The 19,191-nt window shown below is 39.7% G+C and overlaps 1 protein-coding gene across 1 annotated transcript in view; it reads right to left on the bottom strand.

Moving 5' to 3' along the window:
- Nucleotides 1-11,277, bottom strand: part of C15H2orf73 (chromosome 15 C2orf73 homolog) — a 31,533-nt gene extending 20,256 nt beyond the window's left edge. Inside the window, exons 1-2 of the mRNA XM_001497009.7 lie at nucleotides 10,795-11,277; nucleotides 6,817-7,027 (exon numbers count right to left, since the gene is read on the bottom strand). Of these exons, the coding sequence (XP_001497059.4) occupies nucleotides 6,817-7,027; nucleotides 10,795-10,820 (237 nt within the window). The 5' untranslated portion in view covers nucleotides 10,821-11,277. The remainder of the gene's footprint in view (nucleotides 1-6,816; nucleotides 7,028-10,794) is intronic.
- Nucleotides 11,278-19,191: the final 7,914 nt, after the last annotated feature.

Here is a 19,191-nt window from a genome sequence, read left to right on the forward strand (position 1 = left end):
TAAAAGACATTTTATGTCATGCAAGAGCACAGAATGCATGCACATACATGAAACTAAAAATTTCACAAAACAATACCTATTCTTACTACAAGCAGTGCACTCAGCTATTTTTCTTTTTCTTTTTTTCTTTTTTTTTTTTTTTGGCTTTTCTCTTCAATTTCATTTCACAATGCTGGCTGCAACCCACATTGATTTATAACTCACTAATGACTGAGTTTGCAAAACTTTTTTGTTCTAAGAGGAAATATCTCCAAAGTTATTGAATTTTTGATTGTAAAACCTCACCTAGGTATGCATAAAAAGGGAGAACTGATAAATTCTTCATTAGAATATATGACAATTTGATGTCTTAGAAATTGAGAAAACAGTGCGGAGAATTATTACTTGATGTAATTTTAACCAAAATTTTTTAAAAATCTGGTTTATAGGTAGAAGTAAGAGAATCTTGGGAGAAGACAACTGTGCCACCTAGGAGCTCTTGGACATTATTAGAGAATGAGAGTTACCTACCTTGGGCTTTAAAGAAAAAGATTAGTCTTTTAAAAAATCAACTATGATTCCATAGTCAGAGACTTTAAAAATATGATTCATGGGGGATGAGTATGAGATTCTAATAAGTAAAATTCTGACAATGCAATTAAACCTACATTGATATAAAAAGTTAGAGGCATCTAAAGAACCCTATGTGGCTGCATAGGGAGTCAGCTCTCAAACAAAATCAGTTTCTGGGGCCAGCCTGGTGGCACAGTGGTTAAGTTCGCGTGTTCCGCTTCAGTGGCCCGGAGTTCGCCAGTTTGGATCCCGGGTGCAGACATGGCACTGCTTGGCAAGCTATGCTGTGGTAGGCATCCCACATACAAAGTAGAGGAAGATGGGCATGGATGTGTTAGCTCAGGGCCAGTCTTCCTCAGCAAAAAGAGGAGAATTGGCAGCAGATATTAGCTCAGGGTTAATCTTCCTCAAAAAAAAAAAAGTTTCTAAAAAGACAGGCAGGTACATATAAAAGAGAGGTGCACAATATCAAATTCAAAAGAAAACTTAATAGAATCAACTTGTCAGGAGATTGTCAAGAATCTTAGATAGGAGAAATTCATGAAATATTGCCAAAGGCAGCAAAAATAAGGTTTTCTGGGGGAAAATTTTTTTTGCAGCAAGAAATCAAGTAAAGGCTAAGAATTTGGAGGAGAGTCCACTGTTCAGAGCTGAAAGTCAGAACTACTCAACTTTAGGTTATTTCTTAAAGGAAATTATCTTCAAACTGAAAAAGATAGGATGAAAAAGGAAAGGGAACTAAACTGAACAGTTGAAAAAAGAGACTTCACTTTGCAACTTTAAATGAGTGTGAGCTTTTAGGCCAATGACAAATTATAACCATGGGTAATGAATGTTTGCAGAGATCAAAGAAAGTAGGGAATTCTGGAGAATAGGAGAGATCCATTAATGCCTCATTTTTCAGAATGGAATAAAAGGTGAACCACAAAAATTAAGACTACTTGATGTAGATCCTAGGAATTCTGGAACAGATTACTAAACAGATGGTGTCTTCTCACTATTTGGCTCAAAATAGTCACGTCTTACTGTTGTCACAGTGCCTGCTTCTTGCAGCTCTCCTCTACTCCACAATTATGATAGTGTGTATTATGGCCCAAAGTCTAGGATTTGTAGACCTTCTCTGACATTCTCACCACAATTCTACGAGGTAGGTAGATCCGCTTTACAGATGAGAAAACTGCTGGGAGATTAAGTGACTTCCCCAAGGGATATCACCAGAGGCAGCAGAGCTGCCACAATTCAAATCCCCACCTATCTGTGCACGCCTCTGATTTCTAGGCTGCATTGCAACATCAAATCTGCTGTGGAATGCAAAGCCAGATAAGCACAAACTTATTTGAATTATTTCAAAAGTAAAAATAAAGAGGCTCTGAGAAAATATCCTGAGAAAGATCTTCTCTGATAAAGTTTTAAGGATTGCACTTCATTTTATCTCCTTTTGTTGATCAGAAACTTACCTTGCTAACACCTAAATTACTGGAAAAGTGCCTCTGGAATAAGCGAACTACTAGGAAAAGCCTGGCAGGCTTTGATTTTTTCTTAAACGAGAGTTTAATGCAAAAGCTATCCTTAAAGCAGAGTTATCAATTCACCTTTCAAGAAGACTTCTTTTTTTTTCCCCCTGCTATATCTCCCCAAATCCCCCCTGGTACATAGTTGTATATCTTAGTTGCAGGTCCTTCTAGTTGTGGCATGTGAGACGCCGCCTCAACGTGGCCTGACGAGGAGTGCCACATCCCTGCCCAGGATCTGAATCAGCGAAACCCTGGGCCGCTGCAGCAGAGCGCACAAACTTAAACACTTGGCCACGGGGCCAGCCCCAAGAAGACTTCTTTTGAATTTAGAATTTTACCAAAATGGTCTGTTTGGTTCACAAGTATAAAGGAAATAATGAACATTTTTTCCTAAAGTGTGATTGATGACTTTAAGACCCCAGAGTTGGTCAAAGTGTTCTGATTAGTGTTGTAAATTGCATGATTCTTCACTTCCGTAGAATAAAATCCTACAGTTCAAAAAATGTTTTTATCTTTTCCATTTCTAGATAATTTGCCCTATGCCTGGAAAGTCTTGTTTATTCCTGGAAGAGAGAGTGTGCGCAGGCCCATGCACACGTGCATGACTTTTTGGTCCAAGCATTTACTCATCAGAGATTATAAGATTAAAGATATAGATGGAGACTCGTTCTTTCCTTTATCTCACGCTGAAGAGAAAGACTGAGAATAAAAACCTACTGCTCTGTGTGTCATCACTTACATTGGATTGTGAGGGGCTGACATGGAGTTATTTATGATGAAACACGTCACACTGGGAAAAGTCCTCTAGTGTGATTGCTTTGTCTAGGCTTTGGGGGTCAGACTGCATCTTGCAGATTATGGAGGGGATTTTGACAAAGGAGATAGTTGTTCCCAGTACAAAAGTTTGGACCCATAAAGTAGAGGAAGTCTTCCCTTCCAGCCCAAGTCCTGTCTCCTCTCCTGCCCCAGGATAACATTCCCTGGGGCTCCGTGGTAGGAGATGCTTGGAAATTCCTGCTGACGGGCCTCCCACAAACCCCCGGCCCCTGGAAGGCCTGACGGACTTGCACTAGGAGCCCCTCAGCCACATGTGGAAACCTCTGTGAGGCAGTTTATGTTACACTCTGTTATCCCTAAGCCTTCAGAAATGTGTTAGCAAACATTACTTATCTTTCATTCTTTGGGAAATCAAGGGAGAATCCTCTGGGGACGTAGTAAAAGCAATCAGGGCATCCTGGAGAAACCAGTTAGGAGAATGCAAGCGGTGGTGAGCCGAGCTCCACAGCAGCAGCCTGGCCATGATGGCTGGTGGTGGTGGTGATCTGTGCCACATAAAATCATACTTTAGGGACTCCTAGGGCAATATGGACTTTGAGCATCACCTTACACACGGACAATCACATTTTATTAGCAGAGGTTGGAGACTTTAAAAAACTGAAGTGCTAACTACAGTTACATTGTATTTCAATTCTCTCTTTTGCTGTGAATACCAGGAGTACTGAAAATATACCTCTTTTTAAGCAATTCATAATGTCCCCAATAACAATTATTCCTAAACTGTGTTCTGTGGAACACTAGTTATGCAGCATATTAATAGGTGTTACATAAAAGAGGTTTCCATAGTTAGGTAAATTTGGGAAATATTGAGATAAGCAAGTTAAACAAGGTTATTACAGGATTTCTCAGAACCTTTATATACGAACATGAATTGTGAAGCTCTGAGAAGGGTACTAGATAAAAATACAGCTTTTCCAAAATATATTTGACTCTGGAACTTTACTTCATTGAGCACACAGGCAAGGGCTAGCAAATATATTTTGCTAGCAAATATATTTTGGAAATATATTTTGGAATATATTTTGGAACATATATATTTTGGAAATATATAACAAATATATTTTGGAAAATATTGACCTAGTATAATTTCTTTTAAAATACAAATATTTAAAAATATAAGGCAACCAAACTAGTTTTCATTGGAAACGACTGAGCTTAAAGCTCCTTTTTCACTTTTTTTAGCACTCCCAATTTTATGTCCCTAGGAAGAACTGTGTAAGTGATTATTTCATTTAAATATCTTGTAAATAACCAAAATTAACCAATCTGGTATTAGGTCTAAAGAGATTATCTTGACAAAATACATAAGACATGGGGCTGGCCCCGTGGCTGAGTGGTTAAGTTCGTGCACTCCGCTGCAGGCAGCCCAGTGTTTCGTTGGTTTGAATCCTGGGCGCGGACAAGGCACTGCTCATGGAACCACGCTGAGGCAGTGTCCCACATGCCACAACTAGAAGGACCCACAACTAAGAATATACAACTATGTACCGGGGGGCTTTGGGGAGAAAAAGGAAAAAAATAAAATCTTTAAAAAAAAAATACATAAGACAATAGATATGTCCATTTAAATATTTAGGCAAATTTATTTTCTTTACTCTTATTTTAAAGCCAGCATTACTATAAACAGCTTAATTTTTTTAACCAAGCTAAACTTTAAAAAGAAACTGGTCATCCTAAACAAAAGAACAAAGTTTACAAATATGTGAAATGAGCATTCTTTATTACTCCTTGGGTACTTGGAAATGAGTACATTTAAGGTTTTTTGTTGTTTGTTTTTGTTTTTTAAATATGAACACCCCCCTCAGTCCACACCCAAATCAAGCATGCTTTTAACTTCTGATGCCTCTTCGTCTTTGTAACTCCTCATTCACATCCACTGTCACCCTCTCTTACCTACCCTCTGACTTCATCTCAAACGCACTTTCACCATCTCTTAAAGGTCCCTGACTCATTTAGCTTTTAGCACTAATAAACAAAGATTCTACCGCTCCTCTGTCACCCAGTCTTGCTGATAACATCTCTTGACACTTTGTTCATTTATTTTTTCAAGACACCTACAAACCAGGAGTAAGAGAAAATCAGTTGGATTAAATTTCGCAATTTTCACATTTCTTATTTGTATTCTCGAACGAGCTTCTTTTCCTTCGTGTCGCCGAGGGAAGGATGGGTTCAGTTAACGGTCTGATTTAAATTCATTCCCAAACTAGAGCTCAGGAGAGTTGTTCATTAACTTTTGTAAGAAATACGAGAACTTCACTAACCTGGGTTTCTGTACCAGATTTATTCTCCAGTGTAAGCCTGGTCTATCAATTTATTTTAAATCCCAAATAATTGTTTGTTTAAAAATAAAACAACCTTAAAACTGCCCTTGTAAGGGTTTGCTACATGATATTAAAGCATATTTGACTACAAGAATCCCTGCCCCAAGAAGATCTCACATTCATACACAGTACCATGGTGTGCTATCTGTTTTACGACAAGAACAGTTGATGTTATCAGTATAGAGAGCTCACTCACTTAAATGTTAAGTTAAATCACAACTACACATAACTCACCACTACACCTAACCTTACATGGCAAAACGGGTTTAGCAGCTGTGATTAGACTAAGGATCCTGAGAAGGGGAGGTTATCCCAGATTATCTGGGTGGGCCCAGTGTAATCACAATGTAATCAGAAGAGAGAGGCAGGAAAATCAGTCAGAGAGACATTTGAAGATGCTATGCTGCTGGCTTTGAAGAGAAAGGGGCCAAGAGCCAAGGAATGCAGGCAGCCTCTAGAGCTGGAAAGGCAAGGAAACAGATTCTCCCCTAGAGCCTCCAGAAGGAACCAGCCCTGCCAACAGCCAATCAGACTGTTTTGTTTTGTTTTGTTTTGTTTTGTTTTGTTTTGAGGAAGATTAGCCCTGAGCTAACATCTGCCACCAATTCTCCTCTTTTTTGCTTAGGAAGACTGGCCCTGAGCTAATATTTGTGCCCATCTTCCTCTATTTTATATGTGGGACGCCTGCCACAGCATGACTTGACAAGCAGTGCTAGGTCAGCACCCGGGATCCAAACCGGCAAACCCCAGGCCACTGAAGCAGAACGTGTGAACTTAACTGCTGTGCCACTGGGCTGGCCCCATTAAGACTGATTTTGGACTGGTGAACTCCAGAACCGTAAGAGAATAAACTTGTGTTGCTTTAAACCACAGTTTGTTTGTGGTAATTTGTAATGGCAGCAATAGGAAATTAATACAATAAATTATACCTTAACAAACCTGACTTGAAAGACAAAAAAATAATGGAATATATTTAGTATGATAGTGAATGAAATTGTGGTTTGGCTAAACAAATAGTCCTGGGTCAGAAACCTGACTGTGACATTTGCTTGCTATGTAATTCCCAGATACGTTAATTTACTTCTTTTGAGTATGTTATCATCTGCAAAATATTTCCAATAATATCTCCTAGAAACTGTTGCACAGATTAATGGATATAACTTATATAAAGGATCAACTCATTCCTAGCACTTCATACACTTTCAATAAGCAGTAGCTATTATTTTATAGAAAGTATCTGAATTACTGAGTATCATGGGAAATTTTTATATTAGACTACGTGTCACAAATACAGTATTATAGAAGAGATTTCTTCAGTAACCCCCAAGCACTACTGAGTGGTTATATGCTGACCCAACTAGAAAAACAATTATTTGGATTCCTTCTATATATAGATTGCTTCCATATATATATATAGTATGCAAAAGTTATCTGCAAGAATAGTTCCAGGTTATGCTTTTAACTACTGGATTATAAAAAAAAGTGTTAGTCTGAGATATGTCATATCATCTAAGTAGTCTGCGACCAAAGTATCCTGTAAAACAGCTTCTGAATCTAAATCTGTATTTGTACATAACAAACATCTGTCCAACCTGCTCTTCTGGCCCTTTTTTGGGATCTATGTAGGGAACTGGTTCATTGCACGTTCTTGCATTTGTGTTAATGAATTTCGCATAATATATACGTCCTCTCCTGACACATGGATTTGAATGCTGTATACTTTTTCCAGGTTTTTTTCCACGTTTGATTTCTTCTTTTTTTTCAGTTATATACACTATACCAGCATCTTCTATTTTATGCTGTCTGAAAAATAGAATTAAATAGCAAATCATTATCCCAATGAACATTATAGTACTGAGAGTCATAATTACATAAAATAAGACTTAAAAATATTTCAAGTATCAGTCAAGACAATTTAGGCTTTATTAAATTATAAGGGGCTTGTGCTATTAAAATTTTGAGAGGATATCTTCTCATTCTAAATCATGTAAGAGATAAAGAGATTTGTGTTAATAACAATTATTCGTGACAATATACCAGTACAGTGTACAGACTCTCATCTGCTTGAAGTCAAGAAAGAGTAGTGATTTGATCATGCCTACAAATCAGGTTTGTAGTATTTATTCATGTGGCTAAGTTACATGCTAAACTTAACCCATTTTTTTAAAAAGTTAGTTACCAAGTAAATTCAGCCATCTGGACAAGGATAACTATTTAATTTTAAAAGCTCACCTGGTAAACTTGTAAAAGCTACTAAATGATTACTGCTATTTATCTTTTCAAGAAAAGACCTGTGCAGGCATCAGAACAATTAACTCAATTTCTTATCACTTTTTACTTCTAATAACTATGCTGGTAGAAAAATGAAAATTATTGAATTTTTTTAAATGTTAAAGAAATGTTTAGAAAGAAATAATTTACAGAATTTTTCTCCTTTTAAACAAGGAGTAATAGGGGCCAGCCCCGTTGCATAGTGGTTAAGTTCAGTATGCTCCACTTCGGCCGCCCAGGTTTGCGAGTTCAGATCCCAGGCACGGACCTATACCACTCGGCAGGCAACCCAAATACAAAAGTGGAGGAAGACTGGCACAGATGTTAGCTCGGGGCTAATCTTCCTCAGCATAAATAAATAAATAAATAAATAAGGAGTAATAGTCATTATAAAAGGTAGTATTTCAAAATTTCACATACTTGAAAAACGAAGGTAAGAACGAAATATAAAAAAATTTGAATACTTTTTTACATAGAAGGTTTTAAAATCAAAGCCCTGGCCCATGGAAGGTGAGTGAATATGACTCCAGATTTACAGAGGAAGTGAGCAGCTCTGTCTGGCCTTATACATGGCCTTTAAAATATAAGCCCTACCTTACTTCAAACCAAAGCCAGGTCCATCTCCTCCATCATGTCATTTTTCAATTAGAATCCTCAAATGGCTTTCCACGGCATTTACAGTAAACACTGCCTCCTTATTGTATGTAGCTCGAAGGCCCTGTGTGACCCGGCTCCAGCTAATCTCTTCAACTGCACTCAAGCCTCTCTCCCCTCATGGGCTCCAGCCCGCAGTTCCTGGAACACACTCGTCTTTTTTCCCCTCAGGGCATTTGCATTTGCACGTGCCTTCCCCCTGCCTGGACTGGCTCTTCCCCAACTCCATGCACAGCTGGCTCATTATCATTTAGGTCTCAGTCATCTCTTCAGAAGCTTTTCCAAGATTTCCCCTTCCTCACTCCACCTCTATTTTCATACTTTGTTAATTTCTTTCATAACACTTACCACAATTTAAAATTTATGTACCTAGCTTTTTACTTGTTTTTGGTATGCACTACAAATACTCTTTATTAGTCAATAAGTTCCATGAAAGTGAAGATTGTGTTTCATTCCTCATTATGTACCCACTGTCCAGACAAGCGCCCCATTTGTTGTGGATAAATGGATTGCCGTTATAACGTTTACATGTTTCTGGTGAATCTGCTGGAATTGTTTTTCTCTCTGGCTCTGTTTCAGCTGTACATGCCCAACCCTCACTCCAATACACATACAAACAACATTCAGTACCTTTGGATGCTCATTCCCTGCATTCTAACACAAATTACCCTCTGTAAGGGATTGGGAAAAACTGATTACTGGTAAAGTGTAAATAACTTCAAAGGCTTTTTCTACTACCTTTCCAGAGATTTGAGTATTTATTTAAAGGTCGTGATTGATTTATCACTGTAGACTTCTGACATCTGCTGTTTCCATCTGCTTTTCAGCGTTGTAACCCAGCAACATACTTGTACTGGAATCAGGTCCATGGAGGAACAGACTGCAGCTATTTGCTTACATACTGATGCATTCATTCGATTAAGTACTTGTGGTGTGAGTGGCTATAGACTGATACATAAATGTGAAATATGTGATTCTACAGTAATCTCTTACTAGAAGGAAAACACAGTTAAAAACACTAATGGGCTCTAAAGGAAGTCAGGCCTGGGTTGGAATCCCAGCTCTGCCATTTTCTACCTGAGCCTTGGTTTCCTCAGTTGCATGATGAGAACAGTAACACCTATTGTGAGAGATGTGAGAATAACATTGAATAATTCATTCTTTCAACAAATATTGAGTTATGTGCCTGGTGCTGTTGGAGGCACTGAGGATATATATACAGGAGTGAAAAAACAAAAATTCCTGCCCTCATAGAGCTCACATTCTAGTGGGGAAGGCAGATGAGAAATAAAATAATAAGTAAAATATACAGTCTGTTAGATTGTGTTAAGTGCTAAGGACAACAACAAAGCAGGAATGAGGAAAAGGCGTGCACGTATATGGGAGGTAGGTTGCATTTTTAGATAGAGTGGAGGCTGCATTATGAAGATGACAATGGAAAAAGGCAGGAACCAGGGGAGAGAGCAAAGTGGACATCTGAGGGAGAAACATTCCAGCAGAGTGAACTGTAACTGCCAAAGCTCGGCAGCACAAGTGTACCTGTCCTTAGCATGGTGCTTCTCAAAGTGTGGTCCCTGGAGGAGCAGCATCAGCATCAATCGCCAGCTTGTTAGCAATTCAAATTCACAGGCCTCATCCCAACATACTGAATCATAATCTCTGGGGCAGGTTTCCAGAAATTGTTTTAACCAGTTCTCTAAGTGATTCTGATATATGCTAAAGTCTGAGAACCACTGTTGTGACAAAAATACAGGCTTTGGAAGCAGATATCCCCTGGCTCCACCTCATAATGAGCTGTAATACCTCGATTCAATAGTACTCAAAATTTAGAGGACATCAGAATCGCCTTGTTAAAACCCAATTATTGTGCCCTACTCCCAGAGCTTCTGATCCAGCATGTCTGTGGTGGGAACCCAGAAGAATCTGCATTTCCAGTAAGTTCCCAGGTGATGCTGACACTGGTCTGGGGACCACAGTCTGAGGGTCACTGCGGAGGATTGCAAGGAGGCCTGTGTGCTGGAGCAGAGTCGCATCAGAGGGCAAGCAGCAGATAAGGCCAAGTAAGCGAAAAGGGGCATGTTGTGTAGGCCCCACAGGGCATTATAGGAGCCTTAGCTTTTGCTTTGCAACGGCCAATGGAGAACAGTGATCTAACTTACGTTGTAAAACATCCCTCTGACTGCTGTGTTGAGGAGGCTGCAGAGGGGCGGAGGGAGCAGCAAAGACTATTGCAGTATCCAAGTAAGAGACGCCGGTACTTGGGCCAGAGTGGGGATGATAGTGAAAGTGATAAATAGTGGGCGATGCTGGATATATTTTAAAGGTACAGCCTACAGAATTTGCTAATAAATTAGATGTTGGGGGAGACGGTGAGAAGGAATGGATGATTCAACGTGAGTTCAAGAATTTTAAGCCAAGCAATGCATGTAAATTGCTTGACACACGGCATGTGCCCAGTAAACGGCGTGTTTTAAAAAGTATTATTTTAAGCTTTCAACCACTAGAAATGAGAGGTAGGAAGAAGACTGGAAGAGAAAATGCCCAGAAGGCCTGAGGACCCGCCCCTCGGTCTCACTTAGCTCATGCCCTGAAAGAGGAAAATATTTTTCGGAAGTGGAATTAGGAAACCAAACCCCAGCACTTACTGCTGCTTATCCTCCTCTCCCTCCATGGGCTCCTATGGCCTGACACGCGGCAGCAAGGAGCCTCACGGGAGGATCAGGGACTGAGCCCGGCCCGGAAAAGGGCCCGCGCAGAGCTGCGACTGTGACTCGCGCGTTGCTAAGCAACGGCGGCCGCCGGGCGCGCAGCCTCGGAAAGCGGCCTGGGGGGCGGGACCCAGAGCGCGCAGGCGCAGTAACTCGGGTCGGCTCAGCAGCTGGGCGCGGCGGGCTGGCCGGGTGTCTCGGCGTCCTTCCCAGACCCGCCTCAGGCTGGACCCGGTGCGTTTGAACTTGGCCTTCCCGCTCTCCGGCCGGGCGGGGTATTTTTCAGGCCTGCCGGATCCTTGGGATCAGCGAGGGGCGGTTCCCGGAGCCTCCCGCGCGGCCCTCGGCCCTCGTCCCCGCCGACCCGCGCAGGACGCCGCCCCGGCGCTGCCCGCAGCTGCCTGAGCTGGTTCCAAAAGTGCGCGCAGGCTGGAGAGAAACTTGTTTTCTTGTGAACCATTAAATACTGTGCAAGTCATGATAGCTGCTCCGGGGCTGCCTAATCTTTGCAAGAGAAAGCTTGGCTGTCTCTCTTCTCCCTGATTTCTGACAAATCCTCTTTCCCCGGCCTGGCGGCAAGCATTAAAATAGAGCAAGGGAACACTCGTCTCCTGCAAATGAGCTTCCCCGCTGTGTGTTCATCTGCTTCAGCCTGAGCGGGGTTCAGCAACGGGCGGAGGGGACTGTAGGCTATGGCAGCGGGTTGGGGCTTGTACGTGTAGCACTTATCCGAAAAGAGCAAACTCTTGGGAAAAGCAGTTCATGACTTGCATCCACCTTCTGGCCCTGGAATATCTTACCTCATTTCACCACTGCCTCCCAAATTCCACTCCCAGAGCCAGATGTCTGGCATCTTGTCGTGGTAACTCATGCATTTCCCTGGATAACGGGAAAAGAGAAATCCTTATTGAGTTGAATTCTGCTATGTATGGGCTCTGCATGTCCATGTGTTTTGTAACCCAGTCAGTATTAGTACGTGTTTACATTTACCTGGAGAAATGTGGGAGAGTGGATGCTGGTCCTGAGACTCATTGTACATACATGAGCTTAAGTCCTATGAGGAAGGAGAGTATATGAATAGAAGTTGGATACCTAATTACCTAGACACCTGAGTGTGGACTTTGTTGGTAAAAACAAAAAACAAAAAACAAAAAAAAAAACTGGAGTGTGTGTGAATGTGTGGTTATGTGTATGTGTGTTTAGGGAGTAAGGAGTGGATGGATAAATAAATGTGGAGAGAGTGGATTGGAAACCTGAAAACGGGGGAACTAACATTGATGGAGCTCCTGCTTGGGAGCCAGGCACGTTAGGCACTGCGTTAAACAGCACATACTTTCCTGGTTTTATCCTAACCATTAAACTGTGTTTAGGAGCATAGGCCTTGAGGACTGTCAGTGTTTGAATCCTGGCTGCACCACTTAGGAGCTGGTTCACTTGGGCAAATGATCTAACCTCTTTGAGCCTCAATTTCTTTGTCTACAAAATGAGAAAAATACCTAGGGTTGTTGTGAGCTGTAGATTTATTTAATACAAGCAGAATACTAAGAGGAGTGCCAGACACTAGCAAGTCCTTGGTCATGTCAGCCATTATTTTTATTGAGCAATTTTATCTGCATGTGCTACCACATGTCTTAAGGCTTAGTCAACTCTCTTGTCATTCCCTCTCATTTCTATCCCAACCTTCACCGATCTCTAAGCTCCTAGAACCACTTACCCTCAGGGACAATCCCGATGGCTTGATAAGAAGAAATGAGGAATTTGCTCAACTTTCTCCCTCTCAAAACAACAAATTCACCTGCATCCATATGGGATGACAGTTGTTTGGTTCTATTTTGAGTCATGTAGTATTAGTCTAAAATATAAACACATTTATGTCAATCAATCTCCAACTGTTAAGCAATTTGTATATATGTAGATTTATTAAGGGACACAAGAAACAAATGTTAAATTTTAGTCCTGAGATAACACCGTACTATAAAAATGTGCCAATTATTTATTATTGACACATCTTCTGCAGGACACTGCAAAATAATGTGAATTTTATCATAATTATTGACTTTTTTATATAGAAAAAGAATTGGACAGCTATTAGTGTTTTTTACTACTAACTAGCTAATCCGACCTAAGAGAGACATTTAAACCTCTCTGCTGTGGCTTCTCACTTGTTAAAAGCAGTAGCCCAATTAGATAATCTTTATGATGACTTCTAGCCATAAAATAATGATTCTGTTGGAAAATTTATGTCTGAAAATCAATTAAAACACCAGCCTAAATAATACACATGTAATTTTCTCATTGGTGTTAGGTGGTTTGGATACTTGTTGGTGAAGAATAATTCAAAGTAGCGTGCTAACGTTGTGCAGGTTAAAAATACCAGTGCTATTTAAGCTAGAACACCATATGTGAGGAAACACAATAGGATGGAAATTGCTCATCCAAAATGTTATAGATGCAGAAAATTGTCAACACTTTTTTTCTAGCCATAGGAAAATGCCAAAAATAATGAACAGCACAGTTGTATAACCTGATAAGAAAACTGCGGCTCAGGAAGATCCAGCTTCCTCTCAGTTCTTTCTTCAGTGATGTACTTGTGAAACAGGTGAGGATCTCAAGAATATGGCATAAACCAAAGCTATCTTTAATTCTTTTTTTTTTTTTAAGATAGTTTGCCTTATATACATGTGTTGTAGGGTTAAATGAGAAAATACTTGAGGAAAATTCATCCTGACACATAGTAAGCACTCATTAAAAGTTGTCTGTTAGTATTCTTCCTATTATAATTAGCATGGTGGAAAGTTCAAGTCCATGCATTGCATTGTCTTTATTTCATTACCTTAGACTATCAGAATTTTGTCAAACCAAAATTTACATTGATTTGGGGGCAATGGGAATAAGAAATGTCAGTGTTAGATTTGCCTGTCTTTGAAGATTGATAGGTTCAAATGAATTACAGATATGAAAGGGACCCTGAGTTTTCCCTTTTTCTAAGTTCAAAGCTAATTGATTTATATCACACTTTTTTTTTAAAGATTGGAACCTGAGTTAACATCTGTTGCCAATCTTTTTTTCTGCTTCTCCTCCCCAAAGCCCCCCAGTACATAGTTGTGTATTCTAGTTGTAGGCCCTTCTTGTTGTGCTACGTGGGATGCCGCCTCAGCATGGCTTGCTTAGCAGTGCCATGGCCGCAGCCGGGATCCGAACAGGTGAAACCCTGGGCTGCTGAAGCAGAGTGCATGAACTTAACCACCTGGCCACAGGGCTGGCCCCATATATTGAACTTTTAAGAGAGAGAGATTACAAAACAAGTAGGCGGTATTACATCTCCTGAAAAGTAAAAATCTCTAGTTTAAATCGTATAGATCACTCTAAGTGATCCTGGATGTATGCATAGGTATGTTTACCTTTATTCATATAGATATTACAAGTAAAAACCTTAAAAATTTAATGAAATCTCTTGAAATAACCAAAACAATTACAGACAGCCTGGATGTCTCCAAAATCATTGTTAGAAATCACTAGTTTGGAAATTCACCTGATTGAAGGAAGAAGCCTGCATGTTATGAATTTGAAGGATTCTAGCCACCTCTGTAATTTCATGAAAAAATCCAACTATGGTCACCCATATAGAAGCTGGATAACCAAAGGAAGAATGGAAAGTTGGCCTTAGGTGGTGAAAACAGTAAAGGGTGATTTTAGTCCTATAGTGGTCTCTTAAATAGAGTGATCATGTGGTAAAGATTTGTTGAATGAATAGCTATGGACATATAATTTCTTGAGGAAGGAACAATGCAAAATTAAACATGGTTGGAGTGTTACCATTCTCAAAAAGTTAGGAATCACTAGTCTAAACTGTCTAGTATGGATGGTTTTGTATGTCTTCTAGCTTCTTTTTTAGGCTATTTTTCTTGTTCTATTTGAAGAATCCCAGAGATGTGATTATCTTCCTTGCAGGTCATTACCACATCTTATTGTCTAATTATTGAGCAATCTCCATCATATATCGAGCACCTGTGTGTTCTGGCCTATTCTTACTGGACCATCAGATTTTAGTTTATTCATTTGAGATTCTCAGCCCTGGAAAAGTACCTTGCAAACAATAGGTCCTGTGAATGAGACTGGCCCAGAAAAATTCTTCCTTATATCCTACAATATATATATGTTACTTTGAATTTTTAAGTACTGTTTATGGACACAAATAATAATTGTTCAGCAAATTCCTTAGAGACTCTCCACATTTTAAAAATGGTGATTAAAACTTCCTTTTAAGCTAAGCAACTTAAGTTCTCAAACTTCTGCCCATAAAATCTACTTCTGATCCCTTTTGGCAATACAAATTGCTATTCTCTGTACTTTCCCTAGAGGCAGAGAACTAATACTTACTGAACTTTACAGTTAGACCTGAATTTAAATCCTAGCTCTGTTATTAAAGCTCTGTGACTCCGGGCAATTTATTTAAATTCTTTGAGCTTTAGATTTTGAATATGTCTCTTATTAATCTTTGAAAAATAAATTAATAAGAAAAGATCCTAAAAGAGTAGGGATAAAAGAACTTATCTTGCAGGTTTGTTGTATTAAACAAGGTATGTGTAAGGCACCTGGCACAAAATGGGACTCCATTATTATTCTTTTCCACCCCCTCTCCTAGCCTTACCCTTTGTCAAAGGTCACATAGCCAGAAAGTGATAGTCAGCATTTATTTTTAGATCAGTCTCTCTTTTTTTGTACCTCATTGCCTCTATGTCTAATTTCTCTACCTCTTGCTTTAAACCATAGCAATAAAAATTGAACATAAAATTCTAAATAGGGTCTTCCTAATGTCTCTATGGTAGGAGAGTGGGTAAAAATAACTAGAAAGTGTGCCTGGAGTCCATGTGAGTGGAAGCCTTCGAGACAGGAAGGCTGTGAGAGAGCAGGAGAACATGATAACCATTCAGTGATGGGGGAGGGTGATGAAAAGTGAAAGTCTGCACCATCTTCTTGTAAAATGTCACCATGCACAATGCGTTCTGACAAACATGCAGCAGTTAGAGCTGACGTTTGGGTTCCATGGTAGGTACAACAGAAACGATAACAATCCAAGAATTAAGTACACAAACACAACTCCAACTCGTGACTATGTGGTGCCACAATCTGAGACTATGCCAATGAACTGGTAAACAACGGTAATTATTGTGATATGGATGGGCAGATCTACGATAAATTTAAAAATGCTTCCCTCTGTAGCAAAAGTGAAGAGTTAGGACACAACTTAAGATTCCATTTAAAGAAAAATGAGGGTTTTGACCTAAAAGTTAATATACATAAAAAAAAATCACAGTTGAGGTTTTAAACAGAAAAGTGCAACACTTTTAATTAATAAGGGCTAGTTTAGTTTACCTCAAATAACTCCTGGACGTATGCCGTTCTTTTCCAAATGGTATGGCAAATGAACATTTCACAAGTCATCACTTTTAAACTATTATTCTAACCTATCCTTTTTCCATTATGTAATTATAAGGGCATTATGTGCTTCAAGTTATAGTTCATTATTTCTGTACTTATAAGCTTTTGAAAAGTTTGGAAACTTAGCCATGTTTTTTTATCCTCTTAGAGTAAGCCTGGGAGCAAAGTATTTACCTGATTTAACTTTCCTTTTTTTTTTTCTTTCTCTGCCCATCTCTAAGTTGTTAGCAGTAGGTTGTAAGATTCAGAAAAAGAAATATTATAGGATTTTCCTATATTTTAAGAAAAGGTAGGCAGCATTAGAAAGAATCTGGCTTTTGTGCAGTTTTTTGCCATGTAGAGAATAGATATGGGAAATGTCACAGCCCTTACTTTATCTGGATCTGGCTCATCACCCTCGTGGGGGCTGCAGGGGAGCCTGGGAGCCACTACTGTTGAAGGTAAAGTACTACCACCATGAACTAGGGCCTGGGCTCTCCTGTTGCAAACCCAGATCGGGCAAGTCTGACCTCTCTGAGCCTCCGTGTCTTTATCTGCAACCTGGGATACTGACATCTACCCTCCCTGCCTCAGCAAGGTTAAAGGAGCATTACACACAAAAGAACTTTGTTAAACAGCCCTTGCTTGACAAGCAGGAGGCATCAACTTTCTTGAATGCATCGGCTGGGCTATGCTGGTGTCCTAACCTCACCCTCCTGGGGCTAGTTTCACAGGAAAGGCAACTCCCTGTATGTTAAGTACAGTTTGTGTCAGCATGCACTTGCGTAACAGCCTGTCCTGCAAAACCTGTATTTGCTTTTGCTTTTTATTTAACTTTTGTTTATATGTTTGTTGGGCCTGCAATTAGTCTTCATTTTAAGTCATATTTCATTTATGTAAGAATATTAGGCTCAGAAGCTCATCCACAATATAAGCTGCTCCAAAGTCATGTTTCTCTTGCTAAAGATGGGCCTGAATGGTGCAGAAGATAAGACCAAATAATTGACTTTAGACTTTTGCTTTCATTGGAATATGGTTTGATTAGATTGGATGAGAACAGAAAGCCCCAATAATAGGAAAATGTAATGATTTTAAGTATGTTATTTCCCTTATGAATGCTTGAGTTTACATAAAATAAAATATATAGAAACTATATAATTTCATCTTGGGCATACTTCTTGGGGTTGTAGCCTAAACTTATTATTTTCTATCATTTTCCATTCATATATGGTAATGTGAGACTTCTGAGATTTTCTTATGATTTAAACTTTTTATTTTTACCTTCTTTAAGAAAAATTTTTACACTTTTTTTTACTTAGATCCATTGCAGCCTTTTTCTCTGAACTGAATATAGATAGAACTGAAATTCTACTACCTATTTTTAATATTCTCTTTACTTCTCATTCAGTATTTGAAGAATATCACATAATGATTACAAACTGTGCCCTGGAGTTGAAACCACTTCTTAGCAACATGACTTTGAGCAAGTTTTATCTTTCTGAACCTTAATTTCCTCATCGTAAAGTGGTGATAATTATCATACCTGCCTTCCTCGTAGTGTTTTTGTGAGACTAAAATAAGATGGTCCGTAGTGTACTGTCTGGCATATGGTAGGTGCTCAGTCACTTGTTATCTGTCAGTATTACCATCAGAATCTAAACGTCTTAAAAGTTGAAATTGTCTCGCACTCCTGTCTGTGTGCCCAGACCAAGGCACAGGGCTTGGCATCTGGCAGATTCTCAGTAGATGTTCCCTGAATAAATGGCAAAAACATCCAGTAAGTTTTATGTAGTCCCTGCTCTTTCTCTGCCAGCCTCTAGTTTCTCCCTGTCTCTTGAATTTTCCAGTGAGAGTTATGGGTACGAGAGACTGGGCTCCTGGAGTGTCCTGAGACCTTGCTGTTTAGGCAAGAAGGATTTTATCTTTTTAATCAGACTGTGTAGATTTTCTTGGGTATTTTTTTAAAGCCCTTTTTTTGATTTTGGACTCCACACTCTCAAAAGGCTTGCATCTCTGTCTTAACACTGGTCCCTTCGGTCTCACAGCAACACAATTTGGATCCTCTGGCTTAAACAGTCTCTTCTTTTACCACAAACCATTCTCGTTTCTGCTTTATTCTCTTTGCAGAGATAATTATTCTTGTCTGGACTGCTTTCCCTCCTATTTGGGGGAAGGAACTTATTTTTGCCTTAGTTCGTGGATTAGAAGAAAACCGTTGCTCCATTTCTGACATCCTTCTCTCCACCTGCTTCCATTGCACTGGAGAACAAACTTGCTCAGCAGACTGTCAGAATTGGACATCGATTGGGGCCATTTCACTAGATGGGGGGGGGGGGGGCATTGTATTAAAGGTCAGTGCTCAGAGATGGTGCACACTCTTGCCCTCTCTTGTACTTCCTATCGCCAGGAATTGGACAAACCAGACAGGGTCTGTCTCCGGTGGTCTGGCCATCTCAAAGCTCTCTATTCTACCTGAAGCTGGATGGAACTGATGGACCAGTCATCCATCATCATGCAGCTATTTGGGGAGGGTACAGGGTTCAAGGGAGAGGGTATAAGAAATAAGAGAGTTCACATTGGCCTCCACCCTAAATCAGTTTCTGTAATCTAGCTTTCACTTGAATTCTCCATTGTAGAATTAGGTCCTTGTGCAGGCAATGAAATCAGAACTTTGCCCTTTGGCTATCATTTCTTGTCTCTCTCTCTCTCTATATATATATTCCTTAAGCAGAGAATTCCAGAAGTAAGACCAAAGCCACATGCAAAACTGAGGCCTTAACACCGTTCTCCATCCAGACCAACCTACTTCATAAAACCTTGTTAGACAGCCACAAGAAGGATCTTTTTTCAAAAACTGGACCTTTTACAGTATTAAGAGATTCTAATCGCCCATTCTAATCACTTCCTATTCAC

Source organism: Equus caballus, chromosome 15, assembly GCF_041296265.1.
Source record: "Equus caballus isolate H_3958 breed thoroughbred chromosome 15, TB-T2T, whole genome shotgun sequence".
NCBI classification, from domain to species: domain Eukaryota; kingdom Metazoa; phylum Chordata; class Mammalia; order Perissodactyla; family Equidae; genus Equus; species Equus caballus.